We start from the raw sequence: 20805 nt of genomic DNA, 5'->3' as shown, positions 1-20805 counted from the left end.
GTGGCCCCCTCGCAAGGTGTTGAATGGGTTAATAAATTGGGGAGAGGATTCCCACTTGGTTACTCTGTTTTATAGAGCGCTGCGGAGGGATTGTGCGGGGGTGGAGCTTGCAGCACGTAGGGCTATATATCACACCTGCTTGACTTAATAAGATGGACCCGACAAGGGAGACTGGGTGTCCTCGATGTGGGGAGACAGGTGCTTCCTTTCTCCACTTAGCCTGGTCCCGCAGGGAGGTGCAGCAATTTTGGTGGGTGGTGGTTTGGACGTTAGACGGGGTCACCGGTTTGGGGCTCGAGGAGACACCGTTGACTTGACTCCTGGGTATATTACAGAGACCATGGGATAGGCACGTCCCATACAGATTTGCGCAGCTCTCTCTGTTGCTGGCTAAGCGCAGGGTGGCTATAGGCAGGATGTGTACGCGAAGCCAATCCCTTTCTAGCTGGTCCCGTGATGTTTTGGAATGGGGTGTGGCTGAAGAACAAAACATGAGACTGTCATGTAGGGAGGAAGGGGCTCTGACAGACATAACAGTTTGGAGTACATTATTAGAACGCTTCACAGGGGTTCAGGAGTCCACCTCTGATTGGAGCACTGATGATAATTGTTGACCATGGAATGTTATGCTATGCACACAGGGGACAACCAACTGTGTGTATATGGTAATATAGTAACGCTGGTAAACATGGTGTATGAACGACTTGGTGGGGGTAGCTATTGTTGGTCTGATTGGATATGTTCCATGTTTTTGTCTGTAGGTGTCATCATCCTCTGCCCAGGAAAACAATGGACATTGTGGTATCTCATATGGAAATGCACTGCTTGTTTTTGTCTTTGTTTTTAAGTTGTTTATTATAAACTCAATAAAATAGAGTTGTGAAAAAAAAAACTATATATGATAAATCACTAGTAACACACTGTTGCCTCTAATGTTCTCAGTGAAGTACCCATTATTGTATGGATATGGTTCTGCTCACAAAAGTAGTCTTGTAGCCTATTTGTTTTTTTTTTACTAGGCGACCTACTCTGTTTATTTTATTACTTGTAGTATATTTATTATTGTCTGGTGGGTTGGCATTGCCTGGAGAGTTGGTCTTCCTTTTATATGTGGGCTGATATTCATATTTCCTTTTTTTCCACATAGAAAGGGAAGACATATGCCGTTCATTCCCATCACATAGTTGCTGTGAGTTGCAAAAACCTTTCTCCATTATCTTGGCTTGAGAAAATGTACTTTGACATTTCCCTACATGTCCCTTTCTCTTAACTCTCACCATGTCATTTATTTGTACAGTCCTGCTTTTATATTTCAAGTCATGATACACTTTTTGTGCTTTCTTGCTTTCTCTATCTTACATTTAACCTCTTCAGGTGTCTATTCCACTTTTCTTGCTGTTTTTAGTCAGCCAATATTGTCTTTGGGCATAGGAGTCCTCCCTCTCATCAGTTAAAATGGACTAGATCCTGAGCTCATGCATGGTGTGATTCTGAACGCCCATAGTGTTTTGCATAAGTCTCTTTCCCACACTGATGTGTTACTGCTAGCTGACTGGATTATCCCTTTGATCACACAGTTAAACTGCTCCACTGCTTCATTCCCTACTGGATGGTATACTGATGTAGTTTTGTGTACTATACTATTCCTGTTTAAATACTCCTTGAAGCCATCAATCTTAAATTGAGGCCCATTATCACTCAAAATAGTTGTGGGCAAACCTTCTCTCATGAAGATTCTGCCCAACAATTGTATAATACAATTGGTGTTGGCATTTTGTACTATTTCTACTTCTGGCCACTTTGTGAGGTAATCCTTTAAAACCACCACATATACTTGTTTCTCCAAATCACAAATTGGCCCATTATGTTTATTCCTACATTTTCCCAAGCCATATTCGGACTGGGAATGAGATGGAGAGGTGGTCTGAGTGTTACCTGAGATTTGTCAAAGTTCTCGCATTGCATACATTCCCTGATCTTCCTCTCTATTTCTTTATCTACTCCTACCCACCAATATCAACTCTTCACTCTGCTTTTAGTCTTTCCTAGTCCTAAATGTCCTTTATGACATATCGCTAAAATGTTAGTACTTAGGTTAATGGGAGGAACTACTTTATCATTTCTTAAGATTAACCTTCCTTGACACAATAGTTCATTTCTCACTTCCCAGAAGGGAAATAATTCCTTCTCTACTTGTTACTTATCAGGCCATCCTTTTGTAATAACACTTCCTACCTTAGTAAGTACCTTATCCTGTTTTTGTTTTTTTTCCACAATTCATTGGAAAAGCCCTGACATTCTTCTGAGATGTTTGCCACACAAAATTCTTCAGTCACATCATCATTCACTTCATTAACTGGTAATGGCATACGGATAAAAAAAACAGCCACAACATTCTTCACTCCTGGAACATATTGTACACAGTAATTATAATCAAAGAAACAAACTGACGTGGACTAATCTTGGAGAAGTCTTCTACAACCCTTTCATCATCAGTACTTTGGTGTGGGGTTTGTGGTCACTGTGTAGCATGATTTCACTTCCCCAAATATATTGTCTATAGTGTTCTAATCTCCAGATCCATGCTAGTGCTTCTCGGTCGATAACTGAATATTTTTCTTCTGTGGGAGTTAAGGAACAGGAGGCAAATGCAATGGTATCCTCAGTACCAGAATCATTTTTTGGGTGAGAACTGCCCCGATACCTTTACTACTAGCGTCTGTTGTGACAAGGCTTTGTAAGTCAGGATCAAACCCTTGCAAAGGTGGTGCTTGGCAAATGTTTTCTTTAAGAGAAATGAATGCTTCTTGAAATTTGTGTGTCCAGTCAAATGTGTTCTGTATTTTGAGAAGATGCCTTATTTCATACGTTTTGGTGAAAAAATGTAACAAATTTGGAACAAAACAAGAATGCTCAAGCCTCATCTTTGTTCTGTGGTCTAAGTGCATCTCTTATTGCATCAAGAAGCTCTTTCTTAGGCCTAATACCATCTGCTGTAACATGACCTAAGTACGTGGCCTGGTTGCAAGCAAATTTACATTTATTGTACTGTGCTGTTAGACCCTTCTTTTCTAGAATACTGAGTACTTGAAATAATATTTGATTATGTTCTTATCTAGATTTGCCCATAACCAGGATATCGCCCTGGAAAATCAAGAGGTTCCTAACTTCTTTGAAAATTTCATGCATCAACCTCTGGAACATAGCTGTGGCTAATCCAAAAGGTACTCTTTTGAATCTGTAACATGCAGAAGGTGTCACAAATGTGGTTAAACTTCTACTTTCTGGATGCAATGAAACCTGATGGAAAGCAGCTTTAAGATCTATAGCAAAAAACCATTTACTCTCTTTGGTGCAGGTAATATTTCACTGATGCGTGGTAAGGGAAATTGATCAATCAGGATATTGATATTAAGATCGCGGAGACCTAAGCATAATCTCACATTTCTGTTAGGCTTCTTAGCTACAGCTAACAGCGCAATCCATTCTGAGGACTCCACTGATTCAATAATACCATCTTCTTGTAATTTGTCCAAGTGTATTTTTAACTTATTTTTTGAGAAATGGGAATATTCCTAACTTTGCGTACTTGTGGTTGGGCATCTTATTTCAACTGTATTTTATGTCTGAATTCCTTTAATTTTCCAATACGTCCTGTGATTACTTTATCAAACTTGTTTAGTACCATTTTCTGAATCAGACTGAAGTTATAACACAGGTTATGGGCTATGTGGCTTCAATGTCATGCCTAATTTACCTTGGTCTAACCAACCTAAAACAGATGGACCTGTGTCGGAAACATGTAGTTTTCCCATTGTATCTATTTTTTAACTGAAATGTCAGTCTTCTATATCGAGTAATGTCAATAAGTTCACCAGTGAATGTGTTGATAGAAATGTCTGGCTTGTCCAATTAGTTTCCTAGAATTTGCTTACATTTCTTTTCCCACACTTCCTTGTTAACTATTGTGTATGGAGAACCTAAGTCTACAACAATAGAAATGTTTACCCCTCCAATTATCATATCACACATCTTTTTTCCTTCCTTCTTTTCTCTTCTTCCTCAGTTTGTAATACTTATTCGTCATCTATGCTAGGTACACACATAATTAATTCTTCCTCTTCCCATGTGCTAGTATGAAAGTCCTCATCTTGGTTCAACATTTTGATCATACCTCCTGACTTCTTCTGGCAAACCTTTTGGAAGTGACCCACAACACCACATTTTAAACACTTCTGTTTGTGGGCTGGGCATTTCTTATCATTTGCCAAGTGATTTGCACTGACACATCTACAGCATCTTTTCTTTACAAATCCCTTATTATCTTTTATTTCCACATCCTTCTTCTCAGGGATTTTTTTCTTGAACCTTTTTGAAGTTTTAGTACCCCTTAATTTTACTAATATTGGCTCCTCATTTCTCTCTTTATTTAACTATAATACTGATTTGGCACATCTGCTGATCAACTCTGCTTTCTTCGCAATATCTATAATAATGTCTAAGAGGGGGCTTCCACCTTTAGCCCATAAGTTTCCTTATATGGTTGGGTTGTATGTGTGCATGACTATTTGATCTCTAATGAGTTTGTCGTGATGATTCCTAAAACAACATGTGAGGGCCACACTTTTTAAGGCTGATACAAAATCTTCTACTGATTCATCTTTCCCTTGCTTTCCGTGAATTTATCAACTGCCACAAATACTTTTGGTTAATAATAATTGTTAAATCTTTCAAGAGCATTAGAAAAAAACATCTTCTTGACTAGCTGGTCTTTGTTTTGTGTTTGTTCTATGAAAGACTTTTAACCCTCCTGGCCCTAAGCATTGTAGCAAGCAGCATTTTCATTTTCTTTTCTGCTGTGAAATCTTTATTGCCGTCAAAAGCTGAAATGTAATTTGTGAAATATTCTCTCATCGCCGTCAAAAGATGAAATGTAACTTGTAAAATATTCTTGTCATTCTTCCCAGTTTAACGTTGATTCACTTGCCGCTGATAGAAAAGTTGGAGGGGGTGACAGATTCCAAAGATTTCCTGATGCCATTTTGCAAATTATATTTATATTTGTGTGCTAATATGCAATGGGAATTATCTATGTTATGTAAAGTACAGAGTACAAAGTACAGAGCGTCAATATGTAAAGTTCTATATTCTGGCAGTATCACTGTGCGTGTGTGTAGGATGATTTGTAGCACCAAGAAATAGTGCAAAATAATAAGTGTGCTATGCTTCTCTGAAAAGACAGATAAGATGGCAGCACATTATGATGTAATAAGCACGTAGCTTTTGCTGCATCTGCTGTGATGCATTCCTATGAAAATGCATGTAAGGATTTCTGTGCTTCAGTGACAATGCAGGAACCATTGAAGTTGGTGAGAGTGCCGTTTAACAGTCAACTAGGTTCTTCATATAACTTGAATAAAGAAGGTGATAAAATATGTACTACATTTTCAGCACGCACCGTAATGTTTAATTTTATTACAAGGCATGGAGGCTCATATTATGCTATCTTCTCTTGCTTTTAATTCAACAGCAGCCAAGATACACTACAACTCCCAGCATTGCTAGCTGGAGAGACTAAAAAATCATGTCAGAAAGGCAACAACCAATCAGCACACAAAATAGCTATAAACGTCTTGACTGAGAGAAACAAGTCCTCTTTTCTTGCTGCTTGCAGTCAAGATAAGTAACACTTTTCTTCATTTACATTATTATACTTATGTACAGTGTTTTATGTTTCTATTACCCCTAAATATGATTTTATCAAATTGGGCTCAGAGAGCAATATGCCTTTTAGGAAATACCAATGCGGCTATGGCACAAGAGAGACGGAAGAGTTTTTTTTTTTTAAATTGACCCCAAATTAAGCAACTTAGCTTCCAAGAAGATGGGTCAGGATGCTAATGGTTTGCTTTTTGGTGACTCCTTCATTAAGGAGCTCAGTAAATATGTGGCCACTTTTGCATCCATTGACAAGGCACAAACTTCCTTACAGAAAATATTCCACTCTCGTGTTTTTGGCAGGGCTGGCAAAGGTAGGAGCCGCTTTGCCGGCCGAGTTGGCCACAAAGGTGCGGTCAATCACACCAGAGGCTCCTTTGGATACCAGCAGGATTTAAAGCCACAATTCTATCCACAGAGAAATTGTTCATTCAGACAACGTGGATACAGAGCCAGAGGATTCCCAAATTCAGGTAAGAGATCCATGTTCTGGCCCGTTGTTAGTCTGCAGATAACTGCAGATCCGGGGTTGCTGCAAATCATCTCAGGTTATTGCATAGAGCTTTATTCCACGCCAGTGCAGGAGTACCTTCCAAAACCACTGGTGTTTTCCAAAGAACAGGAAAGGCTTCTCTCTCAAGAGATTCAGTCCCTAATTCAAAAACAGGCAATAGAAATATGTTCCCCTCACCCTCTAGGTTTTGTAAGTACTTTGTTTCTAGTTCAAAAAAAGAACAAAAATATTGTCCAGTGATAAACTTGAAATTATTCAACAATTTTGTAGTCTATCACTATTTCAAGATGGAAACTATCTTACATCTCAGAGACTCGTTGTTAGAGAAAGATTGGATGGTTCGTCTAGACTTACAAGACGCGTATCTTTCTATTCCAGTCCACTAGTCTTTCAGAAAGTTCCTTCTATTCCAATGGAAGGACCAGTTTTTTCCGATTCAAAAGCCTTCCCTTCGGCCTCACTTCAGCTCCTTGGTGCTTTACCAAAATTCTCAGGCCAGTTGTAACTCATGTGAGAGCTCGGGGAGTCAGACTTCTGGCTTATCTAGGCGATTTCCTAATCTTGCATCAAGACAGAGCTATCCTGATGGAACAGTTAATGAGTTTTATTTCCCTCTTGCAGAGTCTGGGGTTTCTCATGAACAAAGAAAAATCAGATCTCAACCCTTCTCGTCAGATGGAATTTCTAGGTTTCCTCATAGATTCAGACAAATCCATTCTTCAGCTTCCGACTAAGAACATTTCTTATATACGGAAAGAGATTCTTCATGTTTTGACCGAATGAGTACTTACGCTCAAGCTATTAGTGCGCATAATAGGTCTTCTAGCCTCTTCCATTAAGGCTATTTTTCCTGGTCATCTCCATTACCAAGCTCTTCAGCGTCTAAAAAGCCATCATCTTCGCAAGGGCTGCAGTTACGAAGAGCTGCTCTTCTTAGATCAGGGATCACCCATCGTACTTCTGTGGTGGTTGGATCATCTGGAAGCCTGGAACGGAAGAGCAATCTTCTCTACAGCACCAGATCTTGTATTAGAATCCGATGCAAGTCAGACTGATTAGGGCGCAAAATGTGGCCAAGTCTCGACCAGAGGAGTATGGTCAAAAGAGAAGGTATTGTTGCACATAAACTGTTTAGAGATTCTTGCAGGTTCCTTTGCGATCTGAACGTTTGCCAAAGACAAGGTAAGGTGTACTATACTCCTCCGAATGGACAACCTATTAGCGGTTCGGTACATAAACCATCTCGGAGGCACAAGATCCAAACCATTAGCTGAATTAGCAAAGAGGCTTTGGGAGTTCTGCCTCCAGAATCAGATATCCCTTCAAGCTGAATATCTTCAGGGAAACATGAACACAATAACAGACTGGTGCTCCAGGTTTCTGCGGGACTCCAGTGACTGGCATCTTCACCCTTCAGTCTTCAAAAATCTTTCTTCCAAATTCGGTCCCTTCTCTGTCGATCTTTTTGCCTCCCGCTTGAACACCCAACTCCCACTCTTTTACAGTTGGAGACCGGATCCGCAAGCCTTAGCTACCAACGCATTTCTACAATATTAGTCCAACCAGCCAAATTATGCTTTTCCTCCTTTCATTATGATATCCAGAGTTTTGGCTCAGATCAGACGCCAAGCTACGAAGGTCTTGTTAATCACCCCATTCTGGCAGGGTCAACCTTGGTTCCCGTCAGATCTAGAATTGTCAACAGACTTTCCAGTTCTTCTTCCTCAATTTCCTTCCCTTCTTTTGAACCCTCTGGGTGTGCCTAACAACCTAATATTCGACCAATTGCTATGGCTAGTAGTATGGATGGTTTCGGATCTTCCTGGAGAACTTCAGGAATTTCGCAGGAAGCTGCAAGCTTCATACGACAAGCCTGGGCACCTGGAACGACCAAGGCTTACAAATCAGCCTGGGGAGTGAGGAATAATTGGTGTATGGAGAGGGGTGGCAATCCCTTTTCAGCGGATGTAAATTTGATCATTACTTTTTTGGCCTCCTTAGCTTTTCAGGACAGAGTGTATAGAACGGTTAATATGTATAGGTCAGCAATTTCTGCCGAACATGCTAGAGTCGACGATAAACCGGGTGGAGAGCATCCTCTGATATGCCGTCTTTTGAAGGAAGTAAGATTTTCTAAACCTCCTCTACCTGAGTATAGTTCTATCTGGGATGTTAATGCTATTTTACGTTTTTTTTCTAAAGGAACCAGCTAATTCCCTTTTGTCTCTGAAATTTCTTTCTGCTAATTTGACTATGCTTCTGTGCCTAGTATCTTTAAAATGCATTTCAGATGTTAAACCTCTAGATGTCTCCTCTGTACAGTATACTGCTGTAGGTGTTTTCTTTCAGGTTCACAGAAGAACTAAAACAAATTTAATGTCTGTATTTTATCTGTATTTCCTGGAACATCCAAATGTGTGTGTGAGAACCTGTTTGAGAGAATACATCTCTAGAACGAAAGATTTGAGAAAGTCAACAGAACCTCAACTCCTGATCTCTTTTAAAACCCCGCATAACCCTGTTTCTTCCACCACTCTAGCACGTTGGGTGAAATGGATTATGAATTTGATGGGTATCGATATTTATGTGTTTGAGGCACATTCTACCAGAGGCGCTATGGCATCCAAAGCCTTTTGGGCAGGATTGAGTTTAGCTGACATTCTCAAATCGGCCAATTGGTCAAATGTTGCAACTTTTAGAACGTTTTATTGTAAACCAGTGTCTCATGGGCCAGTTCATAAGTTTCTGTGCTTTGAACTAGCATACTATGAGCCTCTGTGCCTTGTAATAAAATGGAGATTTTCTTAGCTTTCAGTGAAAGAAAGTCTTGATTTTATGAAGTACACAGAAGCGAGTATATTATCCCTCCATTGTTCATTAACCCTCCTTTTGTTTTATCATGTACAACAGTTACTCCTAACCAGACGTCTTAAGAAGGATCTCCATCCTCACGTCTCTCCTCCTCCTGGTTCGGTTGCAACTGCTCACAAGTTGTCGTTCATGGATGGGCACAAAGATATGGCCATGTTCCCGGACTTCAACGTACAGACGTTTGAAACTATCAATTTTTGAAGTTTTTTAAATGATTTTATTAGCAGTTTCCATTTTGCTAATTATTTTTCCTTTATTCAGAGTTTATTAACTGCTCCCGCAAGAAAAAAGGACTTGTTGCTCTCAGTCAAGACATTTATAACTATTTTGTGTGCTGATTGATTGTTGCTTTTATGACATGTTTTTGTAGTCTCTCCAGCTAGGAATGCTGAGAGTTGCAGTGTATCCTGGCTGCTGTTGAATTAAAAGCAAGAGAAGAGAGCATAATACTCGCCTCCGTGTCTTTAATAAAATCAAGACTTTCTTTCACTGAAAGCTAAGAAAATCTCCATTATCACTGAGTAACACCGGCAGTTCTCAGTACTTGTTAGTGATTTTCTGAATGTCTCAGGTGTTTGCATATTGCACGTCTGTGGGTCCAGTGTGTTGGAGTTCGTCGCCAATTCTGTAAAGGCGACTTGGCATTCAAGGACGTGACTTCTCACTATTTGTTCTATTTCCAACACACTTGCAGGAAAGTGTCCAAGACAAACTCTCAGTGCCGTTCTGTTAACATTCCAGGGCATGCAGCTGTCACAGTCTACGTACTTGAGGTGACACTTGAGGTAAAACAATCATGACGTTAACTGTATATTATAAATGTCATTACGAACCCTATAGCATGTATCATATTACGAGTGATGTTCCCTCTTGGGGCTGAGGCGGGAAAGTGCATCTTTCAAGACAAGTAAAAAATGTTGAAATAGTATACATTACCTTGCTGAACCTTTCCTTTAATCATATTACTGCGCGGAAGGACACACTCCGATCCAGATGCCATCCTGTCACAGCAGTATTGGGAACTTCAAGAGGTTGTCCCAAGAAACGTAATAATCATTCTTCAACAGGATCTTCAATACAAATCTGAAATATTAAGATGGTTTATAGTTTTGTAGGGGCAGTTATAAAAATGGAATATCTACAGTAACTAACAACAAATTGGTGCAACCTGTCTATTAGGATGACACAGTTGCAATCACAGAGCTCTAGAAACAGTCTAAGCAGAATTGCCAAGTGGGTACAGGCCCTCACGAGCATCTTTATACATTCCTGGATTTTTAACCAAAATCACTTAGGATTGGGAAATGAAGGACTGCATGCTTGTAATTTAAAAATAAAAACGATATGTTCCTGTTGTGGTTAAATGTATTGGCTGGGAAAGGTGACCATCCTGCTGACATGAGGCCAGGTGGCAACTCTGAGCGATCTCCCTAGATTTACAATATTCCTTTAGATCATCAAATAACAATATCCACGACAATGGAGTTTTCCCCTAGATTTAGTGAGATGCTGCCTTGATAAAATAGGCGAACGCCAAGTTGTAGTACTTTGCACTAGGTATTGTTATTGATCTTCATGTGGTAAACTTAGAATCGTGACAGGACAAAGGCATGTGGCAGATGCCTACCCTTGGTTAGGAGCATAAAGCAGGCCCCTGCATCCCTTGTAGAGCAGGCGAGCGCCCAACCTTCTTACCCTCTGCCCCCATTCAGCCCAAGACCTGTGTATGTCTCTGAGGCCTAGGAGTGGCCTGGGCCTCTAATCACATCCGGAAGAGAAACCCTGATCAGACAGCGTTACGTCACTGCCCTTGATGGAAAGGTGTTCTAAGTGCCACTAATGAATATACATTGGGTAAGAGGGCAAATGCTTGTGGATGCCCTGCATGGAGTGCTAAATTAGTGTCAGTACAACCCATGGGCACATGCCTGGGTTTATGAACATGAGCCGGCCCCCTTTGTTGTGAATAAATATCAGTGTAGCAAAATGATAAGCACATGTGACCTGCCATGCATGAGGTGCACAATGAATGTGAGACAGTGCAGGGGAAGAGTATTTGGCTATGGACTTCTCTGACTGAAATTATCCCCTGTGTGTTGAATGAGGTACAATGCAGGTAGAGGGTGTTTGGGTTCGGTCTGCACACAGATGAAAAGTTATGTTTTAAGTTTCCTGTCTTTGGGCCCTATTTACAAAGGTAAACTTAGACCTGAAGTATAAGTTCAGACCTGAAGACTAGCTTTAGACCTGAAGTCAAACTTTAGACCTGAAGTCAAACTTTAGACCTGAAGTCTGTTTAGACTTCAGTTGTAACTCAAACTTCAGGTCCAAAGTTAGACTTCATGTCTAACTTAGAATTTAGGTCTAAAGTTAGACTTCATGTCTAAAGTTGGACTTCAGGTCTAACTTAGACTTCTGGTCTAAAGTTAGACTTCAAGTCTAAACTTAATCTTCAGTTCTTGTCGTAGTTGGACTCTTGCTCTAGGCAAGACTGCTGGTTTAAGGATGACAGTATTTATGTCTATAGGTGACTATGCCAGTCCTACAAGTCGCAACTGTCATCCTATCCTTTCTGGCTCACAAGCAGCACCTCACCAGAAACCCAAACAGTAAAAGGTGACTTGTGGCAGCCTTTACACAAGGACTCAAGAGTGTGACATCTCAGGGAATGTCGTGGTTAAGCGGAGATTACCCCTTTCTCATATAAACACCATGTCTCAGTTAAACACAGGCAATTAAGAAGATGCAGTAAACTTTCCATAGGTTTTATTTAGCTGTCTGTGATAAGTTGCATGGGCTGCAATGATTAGGATAATTAACAGTGCATGAAACAGAATGGTAAAGGCAAGAGTCATTAATAAAAAAGACCTCCACCATTTTGCAAAAACATGAAAAGACATGGAATGTGTAATATGTCCTAATACCCTAGCATGATAGGCCTAACCTCTAACCTAAAAGAGAGCTAGGTATGTTAAACCTAATCTGCCAATGCCATGTCCATGAGAAGAGCCCCCAACACTTGTTACCTTTGAATGAGGTCTCTAGCTCAGACTCTGGAAGGACACGAAGACTGGATCAGCTTCAAGGCGACGTGCAGCTTCGATAGCAGCGATGGCATCTGGTCCGAATCCCTCTGACTATTGGTTTAAGTGAGGAATATTTATACAGACCTACTTGGACCCCTGACATAGGTTTGTTCCCAAACAATAGATAACAAGGCATGCTTGGGGCGGTAAATTATATAAACAATTCCCTCAAAAGCGTGAAGAGGGAAAGTACCTGAAGTGAACACCTGCAGTTTGTTTATCTTTGTCACTTGATATTGACGCCTTAGTGCGGTGGCACTGATAACGCAAACTAAAACATGGGCCTAACTAAAAACAAGGCAGCCATCTTAAAAGATTTAATTAAATAAATGCGCTAAAACAGAGCAAAATAAGTAGGGTAAAAGTCACTGGGTGACGGGGGCACGAGTCTGCAAGCCAAAGGCTAAGCTAACTCCTTGTGACGGGCTGACCCGAGACAGCCCGCACACAACATCGAATGGTGCTGACACTGCCCCAGGTGCTCGGGAATGTCCGGGGGCAGGAACCAATCAGCTGTCCCTGACGGCCGTGACGCAGGGACCAGGAAGCGGAACCGCGGAAACCAGAAAGGAAGAAAAGCCGGGGTCCCGAAAACGAGAGGCGCGCGACCAGGAGGGAGAGGGGAGTGGCGTCGTTGGAGAGCGGACACCTTCCCGAAGGAGAGAAGAAGACGAGGAGGAGGCAGGCGGACGAACGAACTTCGCGGTGTCCCGGGAGGCGGAACGAGGAACCCCCACCATGCTTCTAGAGAAGCTTGGCACAATCAGGTGCGTTTCCTTACCTAACTGAGGGGAACCACAGGGGTGGGAGGACAGGAGGAGCAGGGAAAATAAAGCAAGGGGGAGTGGGTGGCGGGGACAAAAAAAGGAGAAGGAAATAAGGACACTTTGAAGGGCATACACTCACTAAAAGAACACCCAGGGGTATAGAAATACTACAATACAAAGCAACACAGTAGTTGCATCACCTGGATAAAGGGCCTCAGCGGAAAAGAAACTAAACAGCAGCATAGCAAGGAGAAGTAGCTGTAAGTGGAAGGAATCCATGAAAGACAGAGAGGTTCAGTAAAAGGAAAGGAGAGGCTACGAGAATTAAGGGAAAGCCTGTATAGCAGAAAATAGTAGAAGAGGAAAAGAGACACAGAATCCTATAGAGGGAAGAGACAACGGAAAGAGAGAAACAGAGTACACAGCTACAACCGGAACAGAGAAAGAAAGAGAGATAGCAAGACATATGAAAGACAGAGGAGGAAGGAAAATAAGGTGTAGAAAAGGAAAAAGAGACAGACAGAGAAAAAAACACTTACCGATACTTCTCTTGTTCTTCTCCACACATGCGCTTCCTGGGAGCCCTGAAAGAGAGGAAAAGACCACAGAAGAGGTGAAGATCCAGGGAAACGAAACAGAAGCTATCCAGGAAACAATACAAGAAAGACTGAGAAAGATTTATTATTCACTCCACAATATTCTTCAATAAAGCACATTCGGAATCTAACCTAGAGCTTCGTGTCGTCCTTAAACCCAGCCAACCACACTCCTGTATCCCATTAAAACAAGCTAGGATTCACTACAGTCTAAGTTTACCTTTGTGAATTGGGACCACTGTGTTGTGTTGAATAGGGATGGGTGATGTCTCATGAATAAGGAGAGGTATTGTATCCCTGGGTGTTTGCCTGGTCATGATTCAGTGAGTGCTGATGATGTTGTGGAGTGTGGGCAGTGAGAAGGTTCTGTGTGCCCTGCATGTACAAACTGTTAGTGACTTAGGGCCTCATTTCACACTCGCAGTTGCGGTTGGTCTGCTGCACTCCAGTCAGTCCGATCATCATGTTACAACCCTGGCGATTGGGCCTGCCAGGGGACCGCTGTCCTCCTCCCCCCCCAGGAACATAGTTCCTGACGGCCAGACAACTGTCTGAGTTGTATTCAGCCATGGCGGCGCTGAACTTAGTGCCACCTGGTTGATTACAATTCAGATTTCTGCCAGCCTTTCCATGGCAAGGACCTCGGCCAGTGCCGGGGGCCCCCCTGCCAAGACAGTGTGCATTCAGATGGTGCTGGCGTGCTACGATATTGTCCTCGGCTCCCATAAAGGAGCTGAGGCCAATGTCATAGCATTGTTCCTGCTGGTCAGCCCAGCAGGAACGCATAATACAATGTTCCCACCAGTCAACTCGGTGGGAACATTGTAATACGCTTGGGGAGATGCCACTGGTATGACAGTAGCATCCTCCCTGCAGCTCGGGCGGTCCTGTGGTGGGACTGCCAAAGTCGTAATGAGGCTTCTGACTCGGGGTGTGAGGACCTCGGCTCCCTGTTGGACATGTGTGCATATTGCATCCTGTTTGGATGTGCAACTTGCAACTACAAAAAAGGAGCCATTTTCCTATGTAAACGAGTTTGTCTAGGTATCTAATGTTGGCGATCCAGTGTAATCCTGAAAATCCAGATGGTCTTGCCAGCCTATATTTCTTGACCCCGGGTCCGGACATGGGTGCAAGGTGAAATGTACCATCCTTGTCTCTACTTCACAATGCCACCATGCAAAGGAGGTCTTGGCTTCTAACTACGTGCTCCACACTGTGCCTCCAAGACTAGTGCCATACATGGGAGACTGCAACTCCCATGGCTATTTCAGCAAAGAACCCATCCATAACACCTGCAGATTCACTTCCCGAAGAAGAGTTCCAATGTCTGCCAGCACACCACCATTACTTTACTCACTTCCTGTGATATCCGACCCTCCATCTTGGATGCTATGAGACATTTGTTTTCCAGTTCCAAATAAACAAATACAATATACGCATTTAGGTTTCGATGGTTTGTGTCCCAAAACAACCAAAACATAGAAATCCCACACTGGTTTGAATGTGCTGATGGATATACTGATAAGCAAGAACTGGGCACAACAGATCTAAACTGCTTTGTTCTTTAAATAAAACAACTACTGTGGCATGTTTCTGTAGACCTCTGTCCTGCTCCATGCGCCCATCACATGTAGTTGACAATGTGAACAGACTGTCTTTGACATCAGCTCCTACATCCCACACTCACAATAGACAAGCTGTGATGTCACAATTAAGCTCTTGTTTCAGAGTCAGGCCCCTGCCGCAGCTTGTCTTGAAAGCCTGTCAGTTGGGTGCTCTCCTTGAGCCTGATCTCCTAAGTGTCCAACCTCCTGTCTCATTCTGGCACCAGCTTGTCTCTAAGCTCTAATCAACAACATATCTGTGTCTAGTCTCCTGAGTTGGTCTTCAGTCAACCAGGCTCTGCAGCGAAACTTAAGATTTGTTTCCAGCCTTCAGTTTCTCTTGGCTTTGGCACTGCTGCCCGCCATGGATCCTGAGTGACGCATTTCTGATCAGTATTCTCCATCCTCAAGCCTTGGTAAGATTGTTCTTTCATTCAAATTCTGTTAGTCGTTTCTGCCTGAAATTGGAGCCATACTCTCCTGGCCCATTTCTTCAGGGGCACAACTTCAATTGGTGCAGCTAGTGCAGTGGCACCGGGGGCCAGAGGCGTGGGGGCCCACTGAACCCTAATTATTGCTATATTACAGTATATTATTCAAACAGCAGTCAGAAGGCCTATTTTCTTCTTTGCATTGGGACCCCTGACAAGCCGGTCACACTACGGGATTTCTCCTCTAAACTCTAGTGCTCTTTCATGTTTCTGCTTTTTAACTCTGCAGTCAGCTTGAGTACTCTGTCCCAGGCCTAAAACCGAAGTAAATTGTACTTTCGTCTTTTTGTGGCAATCCTGAAGCCAGCTCGCCTCAATACTTTAAAGCTCTTAATTCTGTGGTACAACCTGAATTAAAACTATAAAATAAGAAATAAAAATACAGAGCTACTGTGGACCATAGTAATAGCCAGTTAAAACACGAACTGGGTATATCTTACATAAACCACTCTTTCTACAAAACAGGTCTTTCTATATTAACTGAGAGGCCAATAACGGTGAGTTTCTGCACTCTATGCAGAGCCACAGAGGCCGACCGTGTTGAATAATTCCTTCACCTGCAAGTCTACATTGCTGGTGCACATTTTAAATGTTGACTCATCATTAAAGATCAAAGCAAGCCAAAAACACTGAAACTCAACTCTACACACTTTTTAGAAAGGTACTTAGGGCCAATTTTGGGCTGAGTATATGGTGAGTGAAACAATGGCAAATCTTCAAAAATTGGATGACATATAGTCACATTCAGAGAGCTACTTTTTTTCCTTTTAGTACTCCATGACAGTGCATGTGTTTTCTAGCTTATGCCTCCCTCCCCCAACTACCTCCTAGGCGCTCTGTTTCTTTCTCCTCTCCCAGCCCCAGCTTGTCCATGGCTTCCACCAACCCTCTGTGGCATTTTTTTATATCCCCCATCCTTCCTGCCTCAATCGCTTTTGTTGCTCCCCATTAATCTACCTTGTGTTCACTTTTCTTGCAAGCTCTACTCTGTTGTTGCTCCCCTGCCTCTTCTGTCGTGGTCTACGAATAGAATTTTCTTTGTACATTTTTTGTAGGGGCCGACAGTTACCATTTGCGCCCCGGCTACTCTTTTTTTTTTTTAATGCACTTTTGTGCAAGCATAAGTTTGCTCCTTCGTTGTTGCTCGTCGGCCCCTCACAAGATGATATTTAAAAAAAGATGTGATTTTACACTTTTTAGTATGGTCCAGAAGATGCTAATTGCTGCTGGGCCACTGTTTTTTTAAAATGTTTAAATATGCCCCTCTGTTGTTGTTACCTCGACCTTGTCAAGCAGGGCTTTACTTAAAAAATTACTTTTTATACTTTTTGTAGGGCCTGGTAACTGCCATTTTCTTCCGGACCACTTATTTTTTTAAATGCACGTTTAAATAGCTTTTTTTTTTAAATTGACAAATGTACAGTTCTAAGACGAGTATCACAGAACGGTAAATTAAAAAAATCATGTCAGCCCCGCTGTGCCATATGTGCATGAAGCCGCAGTGACGCATATCTGGACATACCTCATTGTGCTGAGCCGCTATAAAACAATGTGCACTCCCTCTTCTGTCTCTTGCCTCCTACATCCAATATTATTTGTCCCTTCAGTACAATTTAGTAAGTCTTCCACAAGCACATCTCAGATTGCACAGAGTCCTCGTTTTCTGTGAAGTAGCATTCCATGGCTGCTACCAGCAGGCATCTAGCATTATCATCCTCGAGCTCCCACGGGCCCAGCCATCACATCCCCCTCAACTCTGGAAGGCCTATTTGAAGTACGGTATTCAGGGGTGAGTGATCCTAGATTTCCCATTAGAGAGAGGTCAATGAATGAATCTGTCCATCTGGTGCTTAGGCACCAGGAGGTAAGCTAACCTTGACAGGGTTCCCATAGAGATGGGCGTGTAGTAGTATTGTCGTCCTTTTCGGTGCGTAGTTCTCCAAGGACCTGCAAGACCAATGCCTCCGTGAAGGTGGCCAACCACGTATCTGACTTTGGTTGCTCCCCAGTTCTTGTAACCCTATCTAAGTCCCCCAGTAGTGTAAAATTAAGATCGCCTCCAACTATAATCAGCGCATCCAAGATTTCCACCACCCACGTAACCAGGGGTTTCAGGCTCTATTCAGGCTGTGTAGACCAGGAGGAAGTACCAAAAACTCGGAACCAGATCTTTACCATAACATCACCAGTACTGGGCCATATGTCATCTGTCCTGTGTTGCGGAAATCCAGCTGAAGAGATCTACGGTCCAGGGCTCCCACTCCCCGATAGCCCCTAAGAAACCTGCATGTGGCAGTAGGGTGTATCTACTTCGGCCCAAGAGCCCACAATTGTTATCCACAAGATGAGTTTCTTGTAACAGAACCACGTCAGAGTCATGTCTCAATAGGTATTTTCTCTTTACCCCTCTCTTGAGTTTATCGCCCAGACCATTAACATTCCAGGAGAGAATCTTCAGGGTTAGGCCTTGGCGCGGGCTCCCTTGTGTCGTGCTTCCCACATTGTGCCTAGATCACTGCCCATTTTAGCAGTCCTTAACTGCCAGGACTCACATCCTAACACGCATGGCCTGAAACAAATTTCACCCCCGTAATTCTCCCCACCCTGCGGGCTCAGAACTACCCACTTCCGTAATTCCCAAGATGCATGTTGCTCCAGTATCAGAACCATAGCCAAAGGAAAAAACCATACAGAAGTCTCTCTTTGCGAGTTGTAACCTGTTGTTACCACTAGGAGGCCCATCAACTGATCCCGTTGGGTGTGCCCCCTGCGTATACATGACTAGGCATGACTACCTTCTTACCAGACCCCAGAGTCAAATCGAGAGCACCATCTTCTGATTAATAAGTCTGCCTTTATGGGCATCACTTTAGGCAAGTCCTCCTCGTTTCCACTCCGTTGCAAGCTTGTCGTGCTGGCTCCCGCACCTTCTGCAGACTGCTCCAATTCTGCCCACCTACTGGTTGTGAGGAGGTAGAGATCCTTCTGCAATGTCTGCACCACTTTAGCCCTCTCTGATTTCGCCTGATCTTTCGTTGGGGCTGCTTTTGATCTGCTGTGTGGTTCTTGCCATGACATAGGTACTTGCCAGCCCCATCATGTTCACAGGAATCCTGCCTGTCCGGCCTCCTACAGCCCCTCCCCTCCAACCATGTCCACGCTTCCCCCGCTAAATTTGGAAAGTTGGAGCAGTCTTGGTCTATAATCCGCAGTGTGGCTGGGTAGAAGAGTGCATACTTTAAGTTCAAAGTGCGTAGCTGCTATTTCACTGTATGAAAGACTCACTATGACGTTGGTCTGCCTGAGTATAATCTGGGTATATGTTCACTGTACCCCGCTCCACTTGTCAAGGCCCATGTGTGTGGGTGTGTTGCAGGATGTCGTCCTCTGTTGCAAAAGTTAAAGAGCCCTACTGCTACTGGTCTTGGGGGGGGGCAGTTGTTGCAGTCCCCTCACCGCCATATGGGCTCTTTTCACCATGAACAGCCTGGATGCCTTGCCCTCTATGACCACCTTCAGCAGCCAGTCCTCCCTGTACAATTTTGCACTGGGGCCTTCTGCCTACTCTGATAGGCCCACTACTTGCACGTTGTTGCGTCATGACCGTCCCTCTGCATCTTCCACCCTCTACTGTAGAAGCGCCACAGATTGATGAAAGGATTGTATCTGTTTCTCACTGTCTCTGGCAGCAGGCTGTAGATGCACCACAGAGGATTCTATCTTGCCCACTTTGTCAGCCAGTTTTTTGTGGTCCACTCACAGGAGTCCTGAGTCAAAAGCAACAGAGTTAATATTATTTTCTATTGCGGCCTTAGTATCCCCAATCATCAAGGGGGAGGGACGTAATCACCCCCAGGGGGCCCCAGGGGGCCCCAAGGGGCCCCCGGGTACATAAGCCTCACCGTCTTCAATCATGGTCTCACGGCAGTCCCTGCCTCCAACCTGGCCATTCTGTGTCACTCGGGCGGCTCCCCTCACTGTAGTCCCGCGGGAGGCCAGCTTGCTGCTCGTTGTTGTCTACTGCTTTAATCCCTCTTTGCGGGTCCCAGCCCACGTCTCTCCTGCCCCACAGGTCTGCCCTGATTTTGCTCACCGTTTGGGCTGCTGGTGCCTCAGGTGTTTGTCATGTGGACTATCTCAGAGCCAACACCATGTTGACCATGCCGCAGGGCCACAGCAGTCTCATGCCCGATACCTAAAGCGCTCCCTGAACGGTCTCTCTCGGCCCCTTCAATGGGCCAGGGGGGCTTCTGTCACTGGGGAGGTCACTTGGCGCTTCCCAAATTACAGGATGAAGGCCATCCAGAGGGCCGTTGGTGCAGAGCTTCAGAAGTTTGTGTCCGGCTCCATGTGCGGCTAGCCAGCCCCCTAAAAAACTAATGTTGTTATTAATAATAGAAAACACAATTACTTCCCAACTGCCACTAAAATCGAAGTAAGGTATACACTTCAAGATTTAAAGGAGGCAAGCACTAGTTCCCAAGAGCCCACTACTACAATTCTAAATTATGTACTCTCTAAAATACTTGAAAACATCACAGGACAGCTACCAGCTATACCCACTTCAAAACACTGCCAAATATTGGATGATGGACGGAACATTCAAAATGTGCCCTAGACCATTCACTCAGATATAAAACATACATGGTGAATATCAAAACCCTAACATACTCCTCCCAGATACCTTGCTACCTAATAAATAATACTCCTCACATATACATTGCTACCTAATAAAAAAACAGTACTTATTACGAACTAGTAAACCAGATAAAAATGATCACAAGCTACTCCCCACATAAAATAATAATTGACTTTGATCACATCATGATACAAACATTACTTAAACTATACCCACAGACAAGAAATCAAAGCTGTTACTATGATTTTAATTAAATCATTTGGAGACATCCCCAACTATCTGCACTAAGTGTAGAATTGCAACAAACAACCAGTTTGCCTTTGAAATACGAATACCTCATAGCACTAGCATATGTCTCTTTAACAGGGGTAGCTAACAACTACAACTTACTAATGGAAAGTCCATTTTACATCCAAAACAAACACAAACTAAGGGCCTGATTATGACTTTGGCAGTTGGACTGCCAAACAGCCTCAGCTGTCCCACCCCACCATATTAAGAGGTTTCTGGCGGGCC

General features: G+C 43.1%; 1 protein-coding gene across 4 annotated transcripts in view; it reads right to left on the bottom strand.

The window, feature by feature from the left end:
- Positions 1-20805, bottom strand: part of STPG1 (sperm tail PG-rich repeat containing 1) — a 253375-nt gene that overhangs the window by 183168 nt on the left and 49402 nt on the right. For 2 of the 4 annotated variants that reach the window (XM_069221308.1, XM_069221309.1), the window contains 3 exons: positions 13496-13540; positions 12130-12240; positions 10040-10186 (listed from right to left, as the gene is read on the bottom strand). In XM_069221308.1, coding sequence (XP_069077409.1) covers positions 10040-10103 — 64 coding nt within the window. In that variant the 5' untranslated portion in view covers positions 10104-10186; positions 12130-12240; positions 13496-13540. The remainder of the gene's footprint in view (positions 1-10039; positions 10187-12129; positions 12241-13495; positions 13541-20805) is intronic. The other 2 variants (XM_069221306.1, XM_069221307.1) reach the window with 1 other exon arrangement.

Source organism: Pleurodeles waltl, chromosome 3_1 (assembly GCF_031143425.1).
Source record: "Pleurodeles waltl isolate 20211129_DDA chromosome 3_1, aPleWal1.hap1.20221129, whole genome shotgun sequence".
NCBI lineage: Eukaryota > Metazoa > Chordata > Amphibia > Caudata > Salamandridae > Pleurodeles > Pleurodeles waltl.
This window is presented reverse-complemented; position numbering and strand designations above follow the sequence as displayed.